Source organism: Procambarus clarkii, chromosome 78 (genome assembly GCF_040958095.1).
Source record: "Procambarus clarkii isolate CNS0578487 chromosome 78, FALCON_Pclarkii_2.0, whole genome shotgun sequence".
Lineage (NCBI taxonomy): Eukaryota > Metazoa > Arthropoda > Malacostraca > Decapoda > Cambaridae > Procambarus > Procambarus clarkii.
Genome location: NC_091227.1, coordinates 7659755 through 7687558, shown reverse-complemented (window position 1 = coordinate 7687558; position 27804 = coordinate 7659755). Strand labels below are relative to the sequence as shown.

General features: G+C 44.4%; 1 protein-coding gene across 1 annotated transcript in view; it reads right to left on the bottom strand.

Moving 5' to 3' along the window:
- Positions 1-952: 952 nt before the first annotated feature.
- Positions 953-27804, bottom strand: part of LOC138357367 (uncharacterized) — a 46843-nt gene continuing 19991 nt past the window's right edge. The window contains exon 4 of the mRNA XM_069314036.1: positions 953-2182. Coding sequence (XP_069170137.1) covers positions 1974-2182 — 209 coding nt within the window. The 3' untranslated portion in view covers positions 953-1973. The remainder of the gene's footprint in view (positions 2183-27804) is intronic.

The window sequence follows — 27804 nt, the reverse complement described above, 5'->3', positions numbered from 1 at the left end:
TTCCTTCTTCATTTATAGTTCCTTTTTCCTATCCACCCGGACCATTAAGATATCCTGTTGGTGAGCGAGGATGAGGATGGGGTCCACACCTTCCCCACAGAACCAGTAGCTCTACGGGACCCTGATTAGTAGGTGAGGGACCCTTAACACCTCTCCTTCAAGAGCCAAGAGATTGCTTTCGCTGCCTTCTAGAGACAAGAAGTCGCTCAGCTGGGGCTAGATTCACGAAGCAGTTACTCAAGCACTTACGAACCTGTACATCTTTTCTCAATCTTTGGCGGCTTTGTTTACAATTATTAAACAGATAATGAGCTCTGAAGCACCAGGAGGTTGTTTATAACAACAACTACAGGTTATTAGGAAGTTTTCATGCCTGTAAACTGTATATTATATGTAACCAAAGCCGTCAAAGATTGAGAAAAGATGTACACGTTCGTAAGTACTTGCGTACCTGCTTTGTGAATCTGGCCCCTGATTCTCTTCCATGGAGCAGAGGTCGCTTTTAACACCGGACAGGTTATACTCCAAGAAGCAGAGGTCGCTCCTATCAACCGACAGCTTATACTCTACAGGAAGCAGAGGTTGCTCCCATCGCATGATTGGTTCTACTACAGGAAGCAGAGGTCGCTCCCATCGCATGATTGGTTCTGCTACAGTAAGCAGAGGTCGCTCTTCCCAGCAAACAATTTTAAGTCGCCACAATGTTCCTGGAATTTTTTTAAAGCTGAGACAACGTTCGTTCTGAGGTTTTATAAACGATATTTTGTGGAGTCGTTTATAGGCTGCCACAACTCCCTGAAGATACGTTAGCTAAACAAAATCTTGGACTTTTTGGCAACTTTAAATGCTGTATTAAAGTCGATCCAGTGATTGATAATACATATAGAAAATAAATATATAAACAAATAGGAGCATAAATTAAATAGGACCATAATGAAGGATAGTTCAAACATTTTTATTCATTTCTTAATTTAATTTAATTTAATACAGAATCCATGATAGCTTATTGATGTTGATGTTGGTGGTTGTGGGTTTTGGTTGTTCTTGTTGTGGGTGGTTGTGGTTGTGGTGTTGGTAGTGGTTGTGGTTGCTGGTGGTTATTGTGGATGTTGTTGGTGATTGTTGGCTGATGGTGGTGATGGTGTGGTTGTTCTTGTTGATGTGGGTGGTCGTAGTGGTGTGAAGTAGTGGTGGTGGATGTTGGTGGTGGTTGTGGTTGCTGGTGGGTATTGTGTTTGTTGTTTGTTATGGTTAGTGTTGGTTGCTGCTGGTGGTTGTTGTTGGTGGTGTGGTGGTTGTTGTTGGTGGTGTGGTGGTTCAAATCAAGTTCCATAAAATAAATTCTCTTAAGACTGTACTGATCAAAGATTATTCATTTGGGGATTTTCATATGCATCACTTTAGCAGTTAAAGGTACTTGACTTAAGTGAGTCTTGAAGGAAGTAAAGAATGAGACGTGAAGATGGAGAGAAGGAAGGAGAGTAGTGTGTGTTGGTGTGGTGGAGACCAGGTCAAGTCAAAGAGCGGTGTGTGTTGGTGTGGTGGAGACCAGGTCAAGTCAAAGAGCGGTGTGTGTTGGTGTGGTGGAGACCAGGTCAAGTCAAAGAGCGGTGTGTGTTGGTGTGGTGGAGACCAGGTCAAGCCAGAGAGCGGTGTGTGTTGGTGTGGTGGAGACCAGGTCAAGCCAGAGAGCGGTGTGTGTTGGTGTGGTGGAGACCAGGTCAAGCCAGAGAGCGGTGTGTGTTGGTGTGGTGGAGACCAGGTCAAGCCAGAGAGCGGTGTGTGTTGGTGTGGTGGAGACCAGGTCAAGCCAGAGAGCGGTGTGTGTTGGTGTGGTGGAGACCAAGTCAAGCCAGAGAGCGGTGTGTGTTGGTGTGGTGGAGACCAGGTCAAGTCAGAGAGCGGTGTGTGTTGGTGTGGTGGAGACCAGGTCAAGTCAGAGAGCGGTGTGTGTTGGTGTGGTGGAGACCAGGTCAAGCCAGAGAGCGGGTGATGATCACCAGGAGAGGGATGAGAGGCACCAGCACCACCGCCACACCACAGCCGTTGGGGTCCTTTGAGTTACACAAGTCAGTATCACACCAGTAGCCACAGAGGGTCACGTCGGTCATCTTTTTCTCAAGTGCATTTGTCTTTGTATTGTTATAGCTAGAAGCACCGCGAGCTGTGACTGGCTTCCCATCTGACAAAGAAAAACAAGTAGATACAATTATTTCTCTCTGTAATTAGAATTCGGACAAAGGTAAGCTTTGAAAATAATATATAATAAATAAATTTCGTTCATTTACACTGCAATATTTTGTTGGGCTCATATTTCAAACAATTATTAATAGTTTTTGAGCCAGATAACGTGTCACACATGACGCTGCTCTCAAACACACTTGATTAGTTTTCCAGCGGGGAAAATTTTTGTAGTAAGGTATATTATGTAGAATAAAGTTTATGAATAGCTCTTTTTTTACAAAATATTTTTCATTACTATCATTAAATTCCTTCAGTAGCTGATGATATCGTATCGGTAATGAAAGCAAACACACACACACACACACACACACACACACACACACACACACACACACACACACACACACACACACACACACACACACACACACACACACATACACACATACACAAACACACACACACACACACACACACACACACACACACACACACACACACACACACACACACACACACACACACAAACACACACACACACACACACACAGTTCGAAATTACGAGAAAGGAGGTCAAGAGACACCTGGTGGATCTGGATGTTAGAAAGGCTGTTGGTCCAGATGGGATCTCACCATGGGTACTGAAAGAGTGTGCAGAGGCACTTTGCTTGCCACTCTCCATAGTGTATAGTAAGTCACTGGAGACGGGAGACCTACCAGAAATATGGAAGACGGCGAATGTGGTCCCAATATACAAAAAGGGCGACAGGCAAGAGGCACAGAACTACAGGCCAGTGTCCTTAACTTGTATACCATGCAAGGTGATGGAGAAGATCGTGAGAAAAAACCTGGTAACACATCTGGAGAGAAGAGACTTCGTGACAAATCGCCAACATGGGTTCAGGGAGGGTAAATCTTGCCTTACAGGCTTGATAGAATTCTACGATCAGGTGACAAAGAATAAGCAAGAAAGAGAGGGCTGGGCGGACTGCATTTTCTTGGATTGTCGGAAAGCCTTTGACACAGTACCGCATAAGAGGTTGGTACATAAGCTGGAGAGACAGGCAGGTGTAGCTGGTAAGGTGCTCCAGTGGATAAGGGAGTATCTAAGCAATAGGAAGCAGAGAGTTACGGTGAGGGGTGTGACCTCCGATTGGCTGAAGTCACCAGTGGAGTCCCACAGGGCTCTGTACTCGGTCCTATCTTGTTTCTGATATATGTAAATGATCTCCCAGAGGGTATCGATTCATTTCTCTCAATGTTTGCGGACGATGCTAAAATTATGAGAAGGATTAAAACAGAAGAGGGCTGTTTGAGGCTTCAAGAAGACCTAGACAAGCTGAAGGAATGGTCGAACAAATGGTTGTTAGAGTTTAACCCAACCAAATGTAATGTAATGAAGATAGGTGTAGGGAGCAGGAGGCCAGATACAAGGTATCATCTGGGAGAGGAAATTCTTCAGGAGTCAGAGAAGGAAAAAGACTTGGGGGTTGATATCACGCCAGAATGGTCTCCTGCAGCACATATCAAGCGGATAACATCAGCGGCATATGCCAGGCTGGCCAACATACGAACGGCATTCAGAAACTTGTGTAAAGAATCATTCAGAACTTTGTATACCACATATGTCAGGCCAATCCTGGAGTATGCAGCCCCAGCATGGAGTCTATATCTAGTCAAGGATAAGACTAAACTGGAAAAGGTTCAAAGGTTTGCCACCAGACTAGTACCCGAGCTGAGAGGTATGAGCTACGAGGAGAGACTACGGGAATTAAACCTCACTTCGCTGGAAGACAGAAGAGTTAGGGGGGGGACATGATCACCACATTCAAGATTCTGAAGGGAATTGATAGGGTAGATAAAGACAGTCTATTTAACACAAGGGGCACACGCACAAGGGGACACAGGTGGAAACTGAGTGCCCAAATGAGCCACAGAGATATTAGAAAGAACTTTTTTAGTGTCAGAGTGGTTGACAAATGGAATGCATTAGGAAGTGATGTGGTGGAGGCTGACTCCATACACAGTTTCAAGTGTAGATATGATAGAGTCCAATAGGCTCAGGAATCTGTACACCTGTTGATTGACGGTTGAGAGGCGGGACCAAAGAGCCAGAGCTCAACCCCCGCAAACACAACTAGTTGAGTTCAACTAGGTGAGTACACACACACACACACACACACACACACACACACACACACACACACACACACACACACACACACACACACACACACACACACACACACACACACACACACACACACACAAAATGTAAAGTTATGGAAATGGGACTAGGAGATAGGAGACCAAAGGGACAGTACACAATGAAGGGGAACAGGCTACCTGTAACGACGCGTGAAAGAGACCTGTAGGTGGACGTAACACCTAATCTATCTCCTGAGGCACATATTAATAGGATAACGACAGCAGCGTACTCTACACTGGCAAAAGTTAGAACATCATTCAGAAACCTAAGTAAGGAGGCATTTAGGGCGCTTTACACTGCCTACGTAAGGCCAGTCTTAGAGTATGCCGCCTCATCATGGAGTCCCCATCTGAAGAAGCATATAATGAAACTGGAAAAGGTTCAGAGGTTTGCAACGAGACTCGTCCCAGAGCTACGAGGGATGGGGTATGAGGAGCGCCTGAGGGAACTGTGCCTTACGACACTAGAAAGAAGAAGGGAGAGGGGGGACATGATAGGAATGTATAAGATACTCAGAGGGATTGACAGAGTGGACATAGACGAAACGTTCACACGGAATAGTAACAGAACGAGAGGACATGGATGGAAGCTTGGAACTCAGATGAGTCACAGAGATGTTAGGAAGTTTTCTTTTAGTGTGAGAGTAGTGGGGAAATGGAATGCACTTCAGGAACAGGTTGTGGAAGCAAATACTATTCATAATTTTAAAACCAGGTATGATAGGGAAATGGGACAGGAGTCATTGCTGTAAACAACCGATGCTCGAAAGGCGGGATCCAAGAGTCAATGCTCGATCCTGCAGACACAACTAGGTGAGTACACACACACACAGGTAACAGGGATAGCAACTGTGAGCTTACTGGGAACTCAGATAAACTGCTAATCCCCCTGCCGTAATCTAAAGACAACACCTCACCCACCTCCTCTTAACCCCCCATCACATGCACACACACACACCCCACCCTCCCTCTCTCTCATTCTCTCTGTTCTCTCTCTCTCTCTCTCTCTCTCTCTCTCTCTCTCTCTCTCTCTCTCTCTCTCTCTCTCTCTCTCTCTCTCTCTCTCTCTCTCTCTCTCTCTCTCTCTCTCTCTCTCTCTCTCTCTCTTGCTCTCTCTCTATCTTACTCTCTCTTTTGACATGAGACAAAATGGCAGGATGACGCAACAGGGACACAGGGAATAGTCAAAGTGACCAAACGAAGGAAATGTTAACCCAAGTTCTGGAGGAATTCAGGAGGGAGATACATGAAATGAGGATTACAATTAACAATCTGAGAAGTGAGCTGACATCAGCAAGGGAGGAGATCAAATCCCTCACTGAGAAAAATAAAGAGACCAAGCATCAGATTATCATCCGAAGGGAAGGTGGGAATGTTACATTGGAAGGAAATGCCTCTGTACTTGAAACATTTGCGGAAAGACAAAGAAGCAATGAGCTCAGAAGCAATGGACACAGTGAGGGAGGTAGCCATGCAAGCAGCTACCTCACAGGAAGCAGCATGGTGCACCAATCAGCTGCTGGAGAGAAAAAGATCAGTGGTAGTTGTAGGCATCAAAGAACAGGAAGGATCCAACAGGCAAGAATGGAATAGCAAGGATAGAGAGGCAGTACATGAGCTAATGAAGGGGTTACAGATGGAAGGGGCTGAACAAAACATTGAGAAGGTTTTCAGGTTGGGCTGGTACAACAAGGACAGAAACCTACTTGTAAAGGTAGTGTTTACAAACGAAGCCACGAAGGAGGATATTCTCGAAAGGAAGAGTCGTCTGCAGTATGTGGAGGGATACAAAAAAGTATTCCTGCAGAGGGACAGGACGAAGGAGGAGAGAGCCAGTGCAGCAGAGGCAAGGAGGAAGTGCAGGGAGAGAGGAGTAAACCAGGAAATTGCAGCCCTTAACACAACAGTCCCAGAGACAAGAGGGGAACCCAAAACAAAGCATCCAAGCAACACCAGAGGGGAGGGCAACACCCCCCCCCCCCACTGCAAAGAAACCCTTCCTTCCCCTCACCCTACCTGCCCCCACCCAAATGCTCACCCCCCCCCCTCCCTCCCTCCCACCCTATTCTGACCCTGTCACCCCTCCCCCATTCCCACCATGTCCCCTCTCCTGCCTTTCCCCCCTGTCCCCCCTCCCCTCTTCGTCCCATACCCTCCCTGTCCCTCCTCCCCCCTCACCTCGTATCCTCCATGTCCTCCCTATCTACTTAACCCACACCCTACCTGTCCCCCCTTCCGTTGAACCCCCACCCCCCACCCCAAAATCCTCTGAGACCCTGCAAACCACCTCACAGATCTTCTCACCCAGGGAACAGCTTTCCACACCAGCAGAATGCTCGCCAAGAAAGGGACAAGAAAATGAACAGAAGAAAGTGAGCTTCAAGGCAATGTACACTAACATAGATGGGATTACAAATAAAACAAATGAACTTGGAGAATGGGCACAAGAAGAAAACCCAGACATAATAGCACTCACAGAAAAAAGCTAACGAAAACCATAACAAACGCAGTGTTTCCATAGGGCTACTATGTAGTGAGGAAAGAGAGAGAAGGGAGAGGAGGAGGTGGTGTAGCTTTGCTAATGAGAGAAGGTTGGAGTTTTGAAGAGATGGTAATTCAGAACTGTGAACGTTTCAGTGACTATATATCAGGCACTATAGCAACTGGAGGATAGAAAATTATAGTAGTAGTCATATATAACCCCCCCACCGAACGACAGAAGACCCAGAGAGGAATACGATAGAAACAACTTGGCCACCATCAATATAATTGAGAGAGCAGCTTCTGTGGCTAGCAGGAACGGATCCAGATTACTAATCATGAGAGACTTCAACCATGGGAAGATAGATTGGGGGAACAGAGACCCACATGGAGGACCAGACACATGGAGAGCTAAGCTGCTGGATGTGGCAACAAGAAACTTTCTAAGTCAACACGTCAAGGGACCGACAAGAATGAGAGGAGGGGATGAACTAGCCTTGCTTGATCGGATATTTACCCTAATTGAGTCGGATATAAGGGAAGTTAAGTTGGAAGCCCCCTTGGGAATGAGTGATCATAGTGTATTGAGCTTTGAGTACCTGGTTGAGCTAGGAATTATCACCCCCAAAAAAGAACTGGGAAACAAAGGGCTTGCGTACCGAAAGGGAAACAATGAGGAGATGAATAAATTCCTAAGGGATATACATTGGGACACAGAACTCAGAACCAAGTCCGTACAAGACATGATGGACTATGTCACCCAAAAGTGTCAGGAGGCTGTAAGCAGGTTTGTCCCAGCCCGACAGGAAAAAAACAGAGAAGCAAAAGAAGAATCCGTGGTTTAATTGGGAATGTATGAAAGCAAAGGAGCTGAATAAAAGGGCTTGGAGGAACTTCCATAATAACAGAACACCAGAAAGTAGAGAGAGATACCAGAGAACTAGGAACGAGTATGTTAGTGTGAGAAGAGCAGCTGAGAAAAGGTATGAAAATGATATAGCAAATAAAGCCAAGACTGAACCAAAGCTACTACACAGTTACATCAAGGGGAAGACAACAGTGAAGGAACAGGTAATGAAACTTAGGATGGGAGAGGACAGGGACACAGAGAATGACAAAGAGGTGTGTGAAGAACTCAACAAAAGGTTCCAGGAGGTCTTTACAATAGAACAGGGAGACGTCACGGCGCTAGGAGAGGTGGCAGCAAACCAGGTGACCTTGGAAAGGTTCGAAATTACAAGAGATGAGAACAAGAAGCGCCTATTGGAGCTGGATGTGAGAAAAGCTGTTGGGCCAGACGGAATCTCACCATGGGTATTGAAAGAGTGTGCAGAAGCACTTTGCTGCCACTCTCCATAGTGTATAATAGGTCACTGGAAACGGGAGACGGGAGACGTACCAGAAATATGGAAGACTGCTAATGTAGTACCAATATACAAAAAAGGGTGACAGACAAGAGACACTGAACTACAGGCCAGTGTCCTTAACTAGTATACCATGCAAGGTGATGGAGAAGATTGTGAGAAAAAACCTAGTAACACATCTGGAGAGAAGAGACTTCGTGACAACCCATCAACATGGGTTCAGGGAGGGTAAATCTTGCCTTACAGGCTTGATAGAATTCTACGATCAGGTGACAAAGATTAAACAAGAAAGAGAAGGATGGGCGGACTGCAATTTTTTGGACTGTCGGAAAGCCTTTGACACAGTACCCCAAAAAATGTTGATGCATAAGTTGCAGAAACAGGCAGGAGTAAGTGGTAGGGCGCTCCAGTGGATAAGGGAGTACCTAAGCAATAGGAAGCAGAGAGTTATAGTGAGGGGTGAGACCTCAGAATGTCGTGAAGTCACCAGTGGAGTCCCACAGGGCTCTGTACTCGGACCAATCCTTTTTCTGATATACGTAAATGATCTCCCAGAGGGTATAGACTCATTCCTCTCAATGTTTGCTGACGACGTCAAAATTATGAGAAGAATTAAGACAGAGGAGGACAGCTTGAGGCTTCAAGAAGACCTGGACAAGCTGCAGGAATGGTCGAACAAATGGTTGTTAGAGTTTAACCCAAGCAAATGTAATGTAATGAAGATAGGGGAAGGAAGCAGGAGACCAGATACAAGGTATCATTTGGGAGATGATATATTTCAAGAGTCAGAGAGAGAGAAAGACCTGCTGGGTTGATATCACGCTAGACCTGCCCCCTGAAGCTCATATCAAGAGGATAACATCAGCAGCATATGCCAGGTTGGCTAACATAAGAACGGCTTTTAGAAACTTGTGTAAGGAATCTTTCAGAACAATATATACCACATATGTCAGACTAATCCTGGAGTATGCGGCTCCAGCATGGAGTTCTTATCTAGTCAAGCATAGGACTAAACTGGAAAAGGTTCAAAGGTTTGTCACCAGACTAGTACCCGAGCTGAGAGGCATGAGCTACGAGGAAAGACTACGGGAATTAAACCTCACTTCGTTGGAAGACAGAAGAGTTAGGGGGACATGATCACCACATTCAAGATTCTTAAGGGAATCGACAGGGTAGATAAAGACAGGCTATTTAACACAAGGGGCACATGCACTAGGGGACACAGGTGGAAACTGAGTGCCCAAATGAGCCACAGAAATATTAGAAAGAACTTTTTTAGTGTCAGAGTGGTTGACAAATGGAATGCATTAGAAAGTGATGTGGTGAAGGCTAACTCCATACACAGTTTCAAGTGTAGATATGATAGAGCCCAATAGGCTCAGGAACCTGTACACCAGTTGATTGCCGGTTGAGAGGCGGGACCAAAGAGCCAGAGCTCAACCCCCGCAAGCACAACTAGGTGAGTACACACACACACACACATACACACACACACACACACACACACACACACACACACACACACACACACACACACACACACACACACACACACACACACACACACACACACACACACACACACACACACACACACACACACACACACACACACACACACACACACACACACACACACACACACACACACACACACACACACACACACACACACACACACACACACACACATACACACACAAAACACACACACACTCACACACACACACACACACACACACACACACACACACACACACACACACACACACACACACACACACACACACACACACACACACACACACACACACACATACACACACACACACACACACACACACACACGGGGTCTGGTAGCTGAGTAGACAGCGCACGGGATTCGTAATCCTGTAGCCCAGGTTCGATTCCCGGCGCAGGTAGAGACAAATGGGCAGAGCTTCTTTCACACTGATGCCCCCTGTTACCTAGCAGTAAATAGGTACCTGGGATTTAGGCAGCTGTTACGGGCTGCTTCCTGGTGTGTGTGTGTGTGTGTGTGTGTGTGTGTGTGTGTGTGTGTGTGTGTGTGTGTGTGTGTGTGTGTGTGTGTGTGTGTGTGTGTGTTTGTGTGTACATACCTAGTTGTACTCACCTAGTTGTGCTTGCGGGGGTTGAGCTCTGGCTCTTTGGTCCCGCCTCTCAACCGTCAATCAACAGGTGTACAGGTTCCTGAGCCTATTGGCCTCTATCATATCTACACTTGAAACTGTGTATGGAGTCAGCCTCCACCACATTGCTTCCTAATGCATTCCATTTGTCAACCACTCTCACACTAAAAAAGTTCTTTCTAATATCTCTGTGGCTCATTTGGGCACTCAGTTTCCAGCTGTGTCCCCTAGTGCGTGTGCCCCTTGTGTTAAATAGCCAATCTTTATCAACCCTGTCGATTCCCTTGAGAATCTTGAATGTGGTGATCATGTCCCCCCTAACTCTTCTGTCTTCCAACGAAGTGAGGTTCAATTCCCGTAGTCTCTCCTCGTAGCTCATACCTCTCAGCTCGGGTACTAGTCTGGTGGCAAACCTTTGAACCTTTTCCATTTTAGTCTTACGCTTGACTAGATATGGACTCCATGCTGGAGCCGCATACTCCAGGATTGGTCTGACATATGTGGTATATAATGTTCTGAAAGATTCCTTACACAAGTTTCTAAAGGCCGTTCTTATGTTAGCCAACCTGGCATATGCTGCTGATGTTATCCTCTTGATATGAGCTTCAGGGGACAGGTCTGGCGTGATATCAACCCCCAGGTCTTTCTCTCTCTCTGACTCTTGAAGTATTTCATCTCCCAAGTGATACCTTGTATCTGGTCTCCTGCTTCCTACTCCTATCTTCATTACATTACATTTGCTTGGGTTAAACTCTAACATCCAATTGTTCGACCATTCCTGCAGCTTGTTCAGGTCTTCTTGAAGCCTCAAGCTGTCCTCCTCTGTCTTAATCCTTCTCATAATTTTGGCGTCGTCAGCAAACATTGAGAGGAATGAGTCTATACCCTCTGGGAGATCATTTACGTATATCAGAAACAGGATAGGTCCAAGCACAGAGCCCTGTGGGACTCCACTGGTGACTTCCCGCCATTCTGAGGTCTCACCCCTCACTATAACTCTCTGCTTTCTATTGCTTAGGTACTCCCTTATCCACTGGAGCGCCCTACCAGTTACTCCTGCCTGTTTCTCTAGCTTATGCATCAACCTTTTATGGGGTACTGTGTCAAAGGCTTTCCGACAGTCCAAAAAAATGCAGTCTGCCCATCCTTCTCTTTCTTGCTTAATCTTTGTCACCTGATCATAGAATTCTATCAAGCCTGTAAGGCAAGATTTACCCTCCCTGAACCCATGTTGATGGGTTGTCACGAAGTCTCTTCTCTCCAGATGTGTTACTAGGTTTTTTCTCACAATCTTCTCCATCACCTTGCATGGTATACAAGTTAAGGACACTGGCCTGTAGTTCAGTGCCTCTTGTCTGTCACCCTTTTTAAATATTGGTACTACATTAGCAGTCTTCCATACTTCTGGTAGGTCTCCCGTTTCCAGTGACCTACTATACACTATGGAGAGTGGCAAGCTAAGTGCTCCTGCACACTCTTTCAATACCCATGGTGAGATTCCATCCGGCCCAACAGCTTTTCTCACATCCAGCTCCAATAGGTGCTTCTTGACCTCATCTCTTGTAATTTCGAACCTTGCCATGGTCACCTGGTTTGCTGCCACCTCTCCTAGCACCGTGACTTCTCCCTGTTCTATTGTAAAGACCTCCTGGAACCTTTTGTTGAGTTCTTCACACACCTCTTTGTCATTCTCTGTGTACCTGTCCTCGCCCACCCTAAGTTTCATCACCTGTTCCTTCACTGTTGTCTTCCTCCTGATGTGACTGTGTAGTAGCTTTGGTTCGGTCTTGGCTTTATTAGCTATATCATTTTCATACCTTTTCTCAGCTGCTCTTCTCACACTAACATACTCGTTCCTAGTTCTCTGGTATCTCTCTCTACTTTCTGGTGTTCTGTTATTACGGAAGTTCCTCCATGCCCTTTTGTTCAGCTCCTTTGCTTTCATACATTCCCTATTAAACCACGGATTCTTCCTTTGCTTCTCTGTTTTTTCCTGTTGGGCTGGGACAAACCTGCTTACAGCCTCCTGACATTTTTGGGTGACATAGTCCATCATGTCTTGTACAGACTTGGTTCCGAGTTCTGTGTCCCAATGTATATCCCATAGGAATTTATTCATCTCGTAGTTTCCCTTTCGGTACGCCAGCCCTTTGTTTCCCAGTTCTTTTTTGGGGGTGATAATTCCTAGCTCAACCAGGTACTCAAAGCTCAATACACTATGATCACTCATTCCCAAGGGGGCTTCCAACTTAACTTCCCTTATATCCGACTCATTTAGGGTAAATATCAGATCAAGCAAGGCTGGTTCATCCCCTCCTCTCATTCTTGTCGGTCCCTTGACGTGTTGACTTCAAGGGACCGACAAGAACGAGAGGAGGGGATGAACCAGCCTTGCTTGATCTGATATTTACCCTAAATGAGTCGGATATAAGGGAAGTTAAGTTGGAAGCCCCCTTGGGAATGAGTGATCATAGTGTATTGAGCTTTGAGTACCTGGTTGAGCTAGGAATTATCACCCCCAAAAAAGAACTGGGAAACAAAGGGCTGGCGTACCGAAAGGGAAACTACGAGGAGATGAATAAATTCCTATGGGATATACATTGGGACACAGAAGTGTGTGTGTGTGTGTGTACTCACCTAGTACTCACCTAGTTGTGCTTGCGGGGGTTGAGCTCAGGCTCTTTGGTCCCGCCTCTCAACCGTCAATCAACAGGTGTACAGATTCCTGAGCCTATTGGGCTCTATCATATCTACACTTGAAACTGTGTATGGAGTCAGCCTCCACCACATCACTTCCTAATGCATTCCATTTGTCTACTACTGACACTGAAAAAATTCTTTCTAACGCCTCTATGGCTCATTTGGGCACTCAATTTCCACCTGTGTCCCATAGTGCGTGTGCCCCTTGAGTTAAAAAGTCTGTCTTTATCTTCCCTATCAATTCCTCTGAGAATCTTGTATGTGGTGATCATTTCCCCTCTAACTCTTCTGTCTCCCAGTGACGTGAGGTTTAATTCCCGTAGTCTCTCCTCGTAGCTCATACCCCTCAGTTCGGGTACTAGTTTGGTGGCAAACCTTTGAACTAGTTTCCAGTTTGTGTGTGTGGGGGGGGGGGAGAAAAATAAATAAATAAATATATAAAAATTAGTTAGTAGTTAGTAACAGTTGATTGATTGACAGTTGAGAGGCGGCCCGAAAGAGCAAAGCTCAACCCCCACAATCACAACTAGTTGAATACAACTAGGTGAATACACACACATGCGGTAATCAGAGACAATGTATCTGACTGTAGGAGTGTTACTAGCGGAGTACCACAGGGTTCAGTTCTGGCACCTGTAATGTTCATCGTCTACATAAACCATCTTCCAGAAGGAATACAGAATTATATGAACATGTTTGCATATGATGTTAAGATAATGGGGAAGATAGGAGACGATAATGCCCTTCAAGTTAATCTAAATAAAATAAGTGCATGAAGCGTGGCAAATGGAGTTCAAAGTGAATAAATGCCATGTTATAGAATATGGAATCGGATAAAATAAACCACACACAACTTACAAATTATGTGGGAATGATTTACTGAACTGTAATAAAGAAGGGAGACCTAGTTTTGGAAGTTGGTTTTGGAAGTAAGGTGTAGCCAGAGGAACACATAGAGAACACTGTGAGAGGAGCGTGTGTGTCGCTTTCCCACTTCAGACTTGCTTATAATTATATGGATGGTGAAATACTAAAGAAACTGTTCAAGACTTTTGTGAGACCAAAACTGGAATATGCAGCAGTTGTATGGTGACCATATCTCAAGATGCATATAAATAAACTGGAAAAGATGCAACGGCATGCTACAAAATGACTTACGAGGAGAGACTAGTGGCGTTAAACATGCCAAAACTAGAAGATAAAAGAAAATTAGGTGATATGATCACCATTTACAAAATACTAACAGGAATCTACCAAATTGACAAAGAGGAATTCTTGAAACCAGCAACTTCATGAACAAGAGGACACATATTCAAGCTAAGGAAACAAAGGTGCCGAAAAAATATTAGAATATTTTCTTTTGCACATATAAGAAGACGATTGGAACAAGTGAGGTGGTGGAGACCAAACCCGTCGGTAGTTGTAGAGCGTTATACGACAAGTACTCTATGTGAGAGTACTGGGAAGACGGGACACTACGAGCTTAACTCTCATCCTGTAACTACACTTAGGTAAATTATACACACACACACACATTGGGTCCTCGCGGCTGAGTGGATAACGCTCGGGTGTCGTAGTCCAAAGGGCCCGGGCTCGATTTCCGACCCAGGCATAAACAAATGGGAAGAGTTTCTTTCACCCTGATGCATCTGTTCACCTAGTAGTAAATAGTTACCTGGGAGTTATACAGCTGCTAAGGGCTGCTTCCTGAGGTGTTATAGAAAAATATATGTAGTAGACATAATAGAGGAAAATAGATTGGTTAGAAAGGCGACGTCCAAGAGCTTACAGTTTGGTTCTGCAGGCACAAATAGTAAATACACACATACACATACAATACACATACACAAACACATGACGATGGGAGGACCAAGAGTAGAAGTAGCAGTGATATATAACCCTCCACCAAATGACGAAAGACCCAGGCAAGAGTATGACAGAATCAAAATGGCAAATAACACTATAATTGAGATGGCAACCTCTGTTGCCTGAAGAAATCGATCCCATCTCCTTATCATGAGAGATTTCAATCACAGAAAGGTAGACTGGGAAAACAAGGAACAGCAATGGAGGTGAGGAAACATGGAGAGCTAAACAATTAGAAGTGGCAACAAAAAACGTTTTAAGCCAGCATGTCAGGGAACCCACAAGAATGAAAGGAAACGATGAATCAGCGAGACTAGACCTAGTTTTCACTCTGAACGACACCGACATAAGGGAAATTAATTTCGAAAGCCCCGTGGGAATGAGCGATCACAGTGTACCGATGTTTGAATACCTAGTCGAAGAAGGGTTAATGTACTCAAGGATGGGACCTGAAAACTGAAAACTGACATTCTGAAAGAGAAACTATGAGGAGATAAGAAAAATTCTTAACAAATATCAAATGGGAAGCAGAGGTCAGAGAAAAGACAGCTCAAGACATGATGGACTACATCACACAGAATTGTAAGGAGGAAGCAGAAAAGGTTGTCCCAGTCTAAAAGGAAAACAACGAAATGCAGATGAGGAACCCATAGTTTAATCAGAGATGTAAGCTAGCAAAGCAACTAAGTATAAGGGTGTGAAGAAACTAAAGAACTGACATGATACTTGAGAGCAGAGAAGGATACCAGAGTGCCAGGAATGAATTCGTCAGGGTGAGAAGAGAGGCAGAAAGATAGTACAAAAATGACATAGCAAGCAAGGCAAAGACCCAGGAGGTCTTCACAATAGAACAAGGAAAAATCCCTGCACTAAATGAGGAGGCAAACCAAGCAACCTTGGAAGAATTTGACCTCACCAGTGATAAGGTCAAAAGGAATCTGTTGGAGCTGAATGTGACAAAGGCTATTGGGCCTGACAGAATCTCACCGTAGATACTAAAAGAAGGCGCAGAAGCACTAAGTGTGCCACTCTTCATGGTGTATAACAGGTCACTGGTAACAGGAGACCTACTGGAAAGCAGGAAGACAGCTTATGTAGTCCCAATATACAAAAAAAGGTGACAGGCACGAGGCACTGAACTACAGGCCAGTTTCTCTAACTGGCCTTTCCTTTCCTTGTCGTGAGGAAAAGGCTTGTAGAACATCTGGAGGGAAATAGCTTTGTAACACACCACGAGCATGGGTTCAGAGATGGTAAATCGTGCCTCACAGGTTTCATAGAATTTTATGACCAAGCAACAAAAATTAGGCCAGAAAGAGAAGGGTGGGCAGACTACATTTTCTGTGACTGTCAGAAATCCTTTGACACAGTATCTCTCTCTCTCTCTCTCTCTCTCTCTCTCTCTCTCTCTCTCTCTCTCTCTCTCTCTCTCTCTCTCTCTCTCTCTCTATATATATATATATATATATATATAACTGAAAACTCACACCCCAGAAGTGACTCGAACCCATACTCCCACAACTGGTATGTACAGGGACGCCTTAATCCGCTTGACCATCACGACCGGACATAAGGAAGTGATAGCCGAGGCTATATGAACCACTTCCCCGCCGGCACTCGGATGGTAATCTTGGGCATAGCATTTTATCAAATCACCTCATTCTTTGGGGCACACGTGAGGAACACAAATGCAAACAAGCCTGAATGGTCCCCAGGACTATATACAACTGAAAACTCACACCCCAGAAGTGACTCGAACCCATACTCCCACAACTGGTATGTACAGGGACGCCTTAATCCGCTTGACCATCACGACCGGACATAAGGAAGTGATAGCCGAGGCTATATGAACCACTTCCCCGCCGGCACTCGGATGGTAATCTTGGGCATAGCATTTTATCAAATCACCTCATTCTTTGGGGCACACGTGAGGAACACAAATGCAAACAAGCCTGAATGGTCCCCAGGACTATATACAACTGAAAACTCACACCCCAGAAGTGACTCGAACCCATACTCCCACAACTGGTATGTACAGGGACGCCTTAATCCGCTTGACCATCACGACCGGACATAAGGAAGTGATAGCCGAGGCTATATGAACCACTTCCCCGCCGGCACTCGGATGGTAATCTTGGGCATAGCATTTTATCAAATCACCTCATTCTTTGGGGCACACGTGAGGAACACAAATGCAAACAAGCCTGAATGGTCCCCAGGACTATATACAACTGAAAACTCACACCCCAGAAGTGACTCGAACCCATACTCCCACAACTGGTATGTACAGGGACGCCTTAATCCGCTTGACCATCACGACCGGACATAAGGAAGTGATAGCCGAGGCTATATGAACCACTTCCCCGCCGGCACTCGGATGGTAATCTTGGGCATAGCATTTTATCAAATCACCTCATTCTTTGGGGCACACGTGAGGAACACAAATGCAAACAAGCCTGAATGGTCCCCAGGACTATATACAACTGAAAACTCACACCCCAGAAGTGACTCGAACCCATACTCCCACAACTGGTATGTACAGGGACGCCTTAATCCGCTTGACCATCACGACCGGACATAAGGAAGTGATAGCCGAGGCTATATGAACCACTTCCCCGCCGGCACTCGGATGGTAATCTTGGGCATAGCATTTTATCAAATCACCTCATTCTTTGGGGCACACGTGAGGAACACAAATGCAAACAAGACTGAATGGTCCCCAGGACTATATACAACTGAAAACTCACACCCCAGAAGTGACTCGAACCCATACTCCCACAACTGGTATGTACAGGGACGCCTTAATCCGCTTGACCATCACGACCGGACATAAGGAAGTGATAGCCGAGGCTATATGAACCACTTCCCCGCCGGCACTCGGATGGTAATCTTGGGCATAGCATTTTATCAAATCACCTCATTCTTTGGGGCACACGTGAGGAACACAAATGCAAACAAGCCTGAATGGTCCCCAGGACTATATACAACTGAAAACTCACACCCCAGAAGTGACTCGAACCCATACTCCCACAACTGGTATGTACAGGGACGCCTTAATCCGCTTGACCATCACGACCGGACATAAGGAAGTGATAGCCGAGGCTATATGAACCACTTCCCCGCCGGCACTCGGATGGTAATCTTGGGCATAGCATTTTATCAAATCACCTCATTCTTTGGGGCACACGTGAGGAACACAAATGCAAACAAGCCTGAATGGTCCCCAGGACTATATACAACTGAAAACTCACACCCCAGAAGTGACTCGAACCCATACTCCCACAACTGGTATGTACAGGGACGCCTTAATCCGCTTGACCATCACGACCGGACATAAGGAAGTGATAGCCGAGGCTATATGAACCACTTCCCCGCCGGCACTCGGATGGTAATCTTGGGCATAGCATTTTATCAAATCACCTCATTCTTTGGGGCACACGTAAGGCGTCCCTGTACATACCAGTTGTGGGAGTATGGGTTCGAGTCACTTCTGGGGTGTGAGTTTTCAGTTGTATATAGTCCTGGGGACCATTCAGGCTTGTTTGCATTTGTGTTCCTCACGTGTGCCCCAAAGAATGAGGTGATTTGATAAAATGCTATGCCCAAGATTACCATCCGAGTGCCGGCGGGGAAGTGGTTCATATAGCCTCGGCTATCACTTCCTTATGTCCGGTCGTGATGGTCAAGCGGATTAAGGCGTCCCTGTACATACCAGTTGTGGGAGTATGGGTTCGAGTCACTTCTGGGGTGTGAGTTTTCAGTTGTATATAGTCCTGGGGACCATTCAGGCTTGTTTGCATTTGTGTTCCTCACGTGTGCCCCAAAGAATGAGGTGATTTGATAAAATGCTATGCCCAAGATTACCATCCGAGTGCCGGCGGGGAAGTGGTTCATATAGCCTCGGCTATCACTTCCTTTTGTCCGGTCGTGATGGTCAAGCGGATTAAGGCGTCCCTGTACATACCAGTTGTGGGAGTATGGGTTCGAGTCACTTCTGGGGTGTGAGTTTTCAGTTGTATATAGTCCTGGGGACCATTCAGGCTTGTTTGCATTTGTGTTCCTCACGTGTGCCCCAAAGAATGAGGTGATTTGATAAAATGCTATGCCCAAGATTACCATCCGAGTGCCGGCGGGGAAGTGGTTCATATAGCCTCGGCTATCACTTCCTTATGTCCGGTCGTGATGGTCAAGCGGATTAAGGCGTCCCTGTACATACCAGTTGTGGGAGTATGGGTTCGAGTCACTTCTGGGGTGTGAGTTTTCAGTTGTATATAGTCCTGGGGACCATTCAGGCTTGTTTGCATTTGTGTTCCTCACGTGTGCCCCAAAGAATGAGGTGATTTGATAAAATGCTATGCCCAAGATTACCATCCGAGTGCCGGCGGGGAAGTGGTTCATATAGCCTCGGCTATCACTTCCTTATGTCCGGTCGTGATGGTCAAGCGGATTAAGGCGTCCCTGTACATACCAGTTGTGGGAGTATGGGTTCGAGTCACTTCTGGGGTGTGAGTTTTCAGTTGTATATAGTCCTGGGGACCATTCAGGCTTGTTTGCATTTGTGTTCCTCACGTGTGCCCCAAAGAATGAGGTGATTTGATAAAATGCTATGCCCAAGATTACCATCCGAGTGCCGGCGGGGAAGTGGTTCATATAGCCTCGGCTATCACTTCCTTATGTCCGGTCGTGATGGTCAAGCGGATTAAGGCGTCCCTGTACATACCAGTTGTGGGAGTATGGGTTCGAGTCACTTCTGGGGTGTGAGTTTTCAGTTGTATATAGTCCTGGGGACCATTCAGGCTTGTTTGCATTTGTGTTCCTCACGTGTGCCCCAAAGAATGAGGTGATTTGATAAAATGCTATGCCCAAGATTACCATCCGAGTGCCGGCGGGGAAGTGGTTCATATAGCCTCGGCTATCACTTCCTTATGTCCGGTCGTGATGGTCAAGCGGATTAAGGCGTCCCTGTACATACCAGTTGTGGGAGTATGGGTTCGAGTCACTTCTGGGGTGTGAGTTTTCAGTTGTATATAGTCCTGGGGACCATTCAGGCTTGTTTGCATATATATATATATATATATATATATATATATATATATATATATATATATATATATATATATATATATATATATATATTTGAATATATGGGGTATATATATATATATATATATATATATATATATATATATATATATATATATAAATATATATAAATATATATATATATATATATATATATATATATATATATATATATATATATATACCCCAGAAATGACTCGAACCCATACTCCCAGGAGCAACGCAACTGTTAACTACAGGACGCCTTAATCCGCTTGACCATCATGACCAGACAATAAGGAAGTGATAGCCGAAGCTATTTGAACCACTTCCCCGCCGGCACTCGGATGGTTAACCTTATAACCATCCGAGTGCCGGCGGGGTTCAAACAGCTTCGGCTATCACTTCCTTATTGTCCGGTCGTGATGGTCAAGCGGATTAAGGCGTCCTGTAGTTACCAGTTGCGTTGCTCCTGGGAGTATGGGTTCGAGTCACTTCTGGGGTGTGAGTTTTCAGTCGCATATAGTCCTGGGGACCATTCAGGCTTGTTTTGCATATATATATATATATATATATATATATATATATATATATATATATATATATATATATATATATATATATACCCGGATTTCCCCGCACTTCGCCCTGATGGCATCACCATATACTCATAGAAGGAGGGATAGACAGTTGGTGTGGGACTACACATGAGTATCCACCCTGGCTGACACCTATGTACACTTGGGAGCTGATCAAGCAGGTGGGGCGGCCAACCACAGGGAAACAGCTAAATCACTCAAGTACAGGCGACTGGAAGGTCAATACCTCTTTGTTCCCATAGCGTCTGAGACGCATGGCCCCTGGGGCAAGAGTGCCTTGGGATTTCTCAAGGAACTGGGTTCCAAGCTCATTGACGTCAGCAGAGACCCAAGGGCTTCCAGTTTTTTGTTTCAGTGTCTCAGTGAGGCGATCCAGAGGGGAAATGCTTGCTGCGTCCTCGGTTCCTGGCCAGAAGCGGAGGAGCTTCAAGAGATCCATAACCTTTAGGCATTTGTCTTGTATGTTTTGTAACCTTTAAATACACAATAAAGGAAAAAAAAGGGAAGGGGGTGGTAGGAGAAAAGCACACAGAAACTGTATTGGAGGGGACCTACATTCCCTCCAATGCGTTATGTGTGGTTTCCTCCGAGGCTATGGGTCCCCCTTCTTCCAGCCAGAGGTGGTACTCCCTTCCCCTTATTATATTTAAAATATATATATATATATATATATATATATATATATATATATATATATATATATATATATATATATGTATATATATATATATATATATATATATATATATATATATATTTTAAATATAATAAGGGGAAGGGAGTACCACCTCTGGCTGGAAGAAGGGGGACCCTTCCCCCTTCTTCCAGGGGGGGGGGGGATATATATATATATACATATATATATATATATATATATATATATATATATATATATATATATATATATATATATATATATATACTAGCTGTACTCAGCCACAGCAACCTTTCCTTGTCTCCCAGTCCTCCCCATCATTCCCCCCCTCCCCCATCCCCTCGTCTTCCCAACCATTCCTTACCCCCCTGTCCCCCTCGTCCTCCCAACCATTCCTTACCCCCCTGTCCCCCTCGTCCTCCCAACCATTCCTTACCCCCCCTGTCCCCCTCGTCCTCCCAACCATTCTGCACTCCCCCATCTCCTTGTCCTCCCCACTATTCCCACGCCGCGTCCCTTTCTCCTCCCGCCTGGGCGCCTGACAACTGAGTGGACAGTGCTTCGGATTCGTACTATTGAGGTTCCGGTTCGATCCCAGTGGAAGCAGAGACAAATGGACAAAAAGTTTCTTTCACCAAAATGCCCCTGTTACCTAGCAGTAAATAGATACCCGGGAGTTAGACAGCTGCTACGGGCTGCTTCCTAGGGGTGTGTAATAGAAAGAAGGCCTGGTCGAGGACCGGGCCGCGGGGACGCTAAGCCCTGAAATCATCTCAAGATATTCTTAAGATAACCTCCCCACCATCCCACACTCAAGCTTACCCTGTCCTCCTAATCATTCCCAAATCTACCATCCCCTCATCCTCCCCACACTCTCCCATTCACCCGTCCCCTCGTCCTCCACACTATCCCCCACTCCCGTCCCCTCGTCCTCCACACCATCCCCACTCCCACTCCCTCGTCCGATGCATTCTCAAATGATCTGATGTTCCTATCACTGAAATATAAGAAATACAGTTAAAAATACGAAATGAAAAAATTAAAAAATAAATAACTATACTCACGAAATGAACGGAATGGTAAACAACACAGCTCAATTCCAATGCAATGTCACAGAAAATATTTAATCAAAATGAAAAATCAATGAAAATTCAATTTATCAATGAAAACAGAAACATTGAAATGGAATCATAACATATTTAGTACAGTGTGTGTTGCTCTTATGTGCAACAGAGAGAGCTGTTTAAAAAAAAAAGCTTGTTTTTACCTGTCACAGATGTGTCATCTATATTGTCAGTATATAAAAACATGCGCGTATTTGAATGAAACGTTGTTTCAAAATTTCAAAGCAATCGGTGAAGAACTTTCGGAGATTACAGTATATGTTTCTCTTATGTCCAACAGATGGTGCTGTATAAAAACAATGTTTTTACCTCCGCACAGGTGTAGCATGTTTATAGTAGGTATATAAAAACACGAGTGTATTCATATGCAACGTTGTGTCATGATATCGAAGCAATCGGTAAGGTGGTTTCAGTTATTTCTCTTACATTAAAACTCACAGGAAAAACACAGTTAAAAGAAAACTGTTTTTATCTGTCTCAGACGCGACAAAAAGCAATAAACAGAATGGTAAACAACACAACTCGATTCCAATGCAATGTCACACAAAATAATTAAATTAAAATGAAAATAAATCGAAATCTGTGAAAATTCAATTTATCAATGCAATCGGAAAGACTGAAATGGAATCGTAACATATTTAGTGTAGTGTGTGTTGCATTTACATGCAACAGATGGCGCTGTTTGTCAACGAAAGCATGTTTTTTACCTGTCACATGTGGGGCATCTATTGTGTAGGTATATAAAAACATGCATGTATTCGAATGGAGCGTTGTGTCAAAATTTCAAAGCAATCGGTGAAGAACTTTCAGAGATTACAATGTGTGTTGCTCTTACATCCAACAGATGGCGCTGTTTTAAAAACAAAATATTTTTACCTGCCATAGGTGTTGCATGTATAAAGTAGGTATATAAAAACAAACACGTATTCGAATGAAATGTTGTGTCAAAATTTTAATTAAAGCAAACAGTGAAGAGGTTTCTGAGATTTCTTTCACATGAAAACTTACTTGAAAAACACAGTTTTTTATAAATTCATGTTTTTATCTGTCACAGACACGACATCTATATAATATGTATATAAAAACACAGTCGTATGTGAATGGAACGTTGCGTCAAAATTTCTAAGATATTTTTGAAGAACTTTTGTAGAATAGCGATTATTAACAAACGAACATTTAATTAAGTGTATATATATATATATATATATATATATATATATATATATATATATATATATATATATATATATATATATATATATATATATATATATATATATATATATATATTCTAGCTGTACCTGGCCACGTCTTGCTGAGCTACAGGAACCTTCCCCTGGCCCCCAGTTTTTCCCTCCATTCCCTCCGCCCTTTCCCCGTCCCCTCGTCCTAACACTCATTCCCCACTCCCCCATCCCCAAGTCCTCCCAACCATTCCCCACTCCTCCATCCCCTCGTCCTCCCCACCATCTTACCATTCCCCCGTCCCCTCGTCCTCCCTACCATTCCCCTCTCCTCTGTCCTCTCTTCCTTCTCACCATCCCCAATTCCCTGTCTCCTTATCTTCCCCACAATTCTCCATTGCCTCGTCCCCTTGTCTTCACTATCCCCAACTTCCCTGTCCCCTCGTCCCCCCCACCATCCCCCACTTCCTCCTCTTGTCCTCTCCACCATTCCCCACTCCCTAGTCCGATGCATTCCCAAATGATGTGATGTTCACATCAGAAAATTGGGAACATCAAATGAACTGATGTCCCATTACTGAAAAAAGAGACCAGTTAAAAAAAAGAAATGAAAAACAAAAGAAAATAAACAAATAAACTATACTCACGAAATGAACATTATGGTAAACAACACATCTCATTTCCAAGGCAATGTCACACAAAATAATTAAACCAAAATGAAAGTTAATCAAAATATATGAAAATTCAATTTATCAGTGCAATCAGAAACATAGAAAGGAATTGTAACATATTTAGTATAGCATGTGTTGCTCTTATGTGCAACAGATGGCACTGTTTAAAAAAAAAAAATGTTTTTACCTGTCACAAGCTTGACATCTATATAGTAGGTATATAAAAGCACTTGCCTATTCGAATGCAACATGTCAAATTGTGTCAAAATTTCAAAGCAATCGGTAAAGAGGTTTCAAAGAGTTCTCTCACGTAAAATAACACATGAAAAACACAGTTTCTAAAAAAAACATGTTTTTTCCCGTCACAGACATATATATAGTATGTATATGAAAACCGGCTCGGATGCCTAGGGAACGTTGTGTAAAAATTTCAAAGCAGTCGGTGACAGTCAGACCACAGAGGAAGAATTTAAACAGGAATTTCCTTAAGTACTTTCGTATATTAATACATCTTCAGATATATATTAAGATGTATATGGCAGGACCAATATATATATTGGTCCCGCCTCTCAACTGTCAGTCAACTGGAGTACAGGTTCCCGAGCCTATTGGGCTCTATCATATCTACACTTGAAACTGTGTATGGAGTCAGCCTCCACCACATCACTTCCTAAAGTATTCCATTTGTCAACCACTCTGACACTAAAAAAGTTCTTTCTAATATCTCTGTGGTTCATTTGGGCACTCAATTTCCACCTGTGCCCCCTAGTGCGTGTGCCCCTTGTGTTAAATAGCATGTCCTTATCTACCCTATAACGTTTTGAATGATTACTTACACAAGTTGCTAAATGCTGTTCTTATGTTGAATAGCCTGGCATATGCCGCTAATGTTATCCTCTTGATATGGGCTTCATGGAACAGGTCTGGCGTGATATCAACCCCCAAACTGTCTCTCTCTCTCTCTGATTCTTGAAGAATTTCATCTCCCAAATGATACCTTGTATCTGGCCTCTTGCTCCCTACACCTATCTTCATTACATTACTTTTGTTTGGGTTAAACTCTAGCAGCCATTTGTTCGACCATTCCTTCAGTTTGCCTAGGTCTTCTTGAAGCCTCAAGCAGTCCTCCTCTGTCTTAATCTTTCTAATAATTTTGGGTTCTTCAGCAAACATTGAGGGGAATGAGTCTATACCCTCTGATAGATTATTTACGTATATCAGAAACAGGATAGGACCGAGTACAGAGCCCTGTGGGACTCCACTGGTGACTTCACGCCAGTCTGAGGTCTCACCCTCACTGTAACTCTCTGCTTCCTATTGCTTAGGTACTCCCTTATCCACTGGAGCACATTACCAATCACACCTGCCTGTTTCTCCAGCTTATGTACCAGCCTCTTATGGGGTACTGTGTCAAAGGCATTCCGACAGTCCAAGAAAAGGCAATCTGCCCAGCCTTCTCTTTCTTGCTTAATGTTTGTTACCTGGTCGTTGAATTCAATTAGGCCAGTAAGGCAAGATTTACCCTCCCTGAACCCATGTTGGCGATTTTTTACTAAATCCCTTCTCTACAGATGTGTTACAAGTTTTTTCTCCCAATCTTCTCTATCACCTTCATGGTGTACAAGTTAAGGACACTGGCCTGTAGTTCAGTGCTTCTTGTCTGTCACCCTTTTTGTATATTGGGACCACATTAGCCGTCTTCCATATATCTAGTAAGTCTCCCGTCTCAAGTGACCTACTATACACTATGGAGGGTGGCAAGCAAAGGGCCTCTGCACACCCTTTCAATACCCTTGGTGAGATCCCATCTGGCCCAACAGCCTTTCTCATATCCAGATCCAACAGGTGTCTCTTGACCTCATCTCTCGTAATTTAGAACCCTTCCAAGGTAGCTTGGTTTACTGCCCCCACTCCTAGCCCAGTGACCTCACCTTGTTCTTTTGTGAAGACCTCCTGGAACCTCCTGTTGAGTTCTTCACAACCTCTTTGTCATTCTCTGTATACCTGTCCTCGCCTGTTCTAAGTTTCATTACCCGTTCTTTCACTGTTGTTTTCCTCCTGATGTGACTGTGGAGTAGCTTTGGTTTTGTCTTGGCTTTGCTTGCTATATCATTTTCATAATTTTTCTCTACTTCCTATCTCACATCAACATACTCATTCCTGGCTCTCGTGTACCTCTCTCAGCTTTCTGGTGTCCTGTTATTTCGGAAGTTCCTCCACGCCCTTTTGTTCAGTTCCTTTGCTTCCATACATGCCCTTTTAAACCATGGATTCTTCTTTTGCTTCTCGGATTTTTCCTTTTGGGCCGGGATGAACCTGTTTACTGCCTCCTGACACTTTTGGGTGACATAGTCCATCATGTCTTGTACAGACTTAGTTGTGAGTTCTGTGTCCCATGGTATATCCCCTAGGAAACTTCTCATTTCCTCATAATTTCCCTTTCGGTACGCCAGCCCTTTGTTTCCCATTTCTTTTTTTGGGGAGATAATTAATAGCACTACCAGGTACTCAAAGATCAATACACTGTGATCACTCATTCCCAATGGGGCTTCGAACTTAACTTCCCGTATATCCGACTCATTTAGGGTAAATATCAGATCAAGCATAGCTGGCTCATCTTAACTTCCCGTATATCCGACTCATTTAGGGTAAATATCAGATCAAGCATAGCTGGCTCATCCTCTCCTCTCATTCTTGTTCGTTCCTTGATGTGTTGGCTTAGAAAGTTTCTTGTTGCTTCGTCCAGCAGCTTAGCTCTCCATGTGTCCAGTCCTCCATGTGGGTCTCTGTTCACCCAATCTATCTTCCCGTGGTTGAAATTTCCCATGATTATTAATCTGGATCCGCTCCTGCTAGCTACAGAAGCTGCTGTAGCTCTATTATATTGATGGTGGCCATGTTGTTTCTATCATATTCCTGTTTGGGTCTTCTGTCGTTTGGTGGAGGGTTATATATGACTACTAATATAATTTTTTGTCCTCCAATTGCTATGGTACCTGTTATGTAGTCACTGAAATCTTCACAACCCTGAACAACCATCTCTTCAAAACTCCATCCTTTTAGTATCAGCAAAGCTACACCACCTCCTCTTCCTTCTCTCTCTTTCCTCACTACATAGTAGTCCCGTGGAAACACTGCATTTGTTATGGTTTTTGTTAGCTTTGTTTCTGTGAGTGCTATTATGTCTGGGTTTTCTTCCAGCGCCCATTCTCCAAGTTCACTTGTTTTATTCATAATCCCATTTATGTTAGTGTACATTGCCTTGATGCTCACTTTCTTCTGTATATTCTCTTGTCCCCTTCTTGGTGAGCGTTCTGCTGGTGGAAGAAGCTGTTCAATATTTGTGAAGATCTGTGAGGTGGTTAACAGGGTCACAGTGGATTCTGGGGTAGGGTGTGAGGGTTCAACGGTAGGGGGGTAAGGAGGTAAGGGGGACATGGAGGATGGGAAAGGGGGAGGGGGGAAAAGGGGAGGAAAGGGGGGGAGGGGGAGATGTTGGAATGGGGGAGGGGTGACAGGGTCGGAATGGGGTGGGGGGGGAGGGAGGGTTGAGTGAG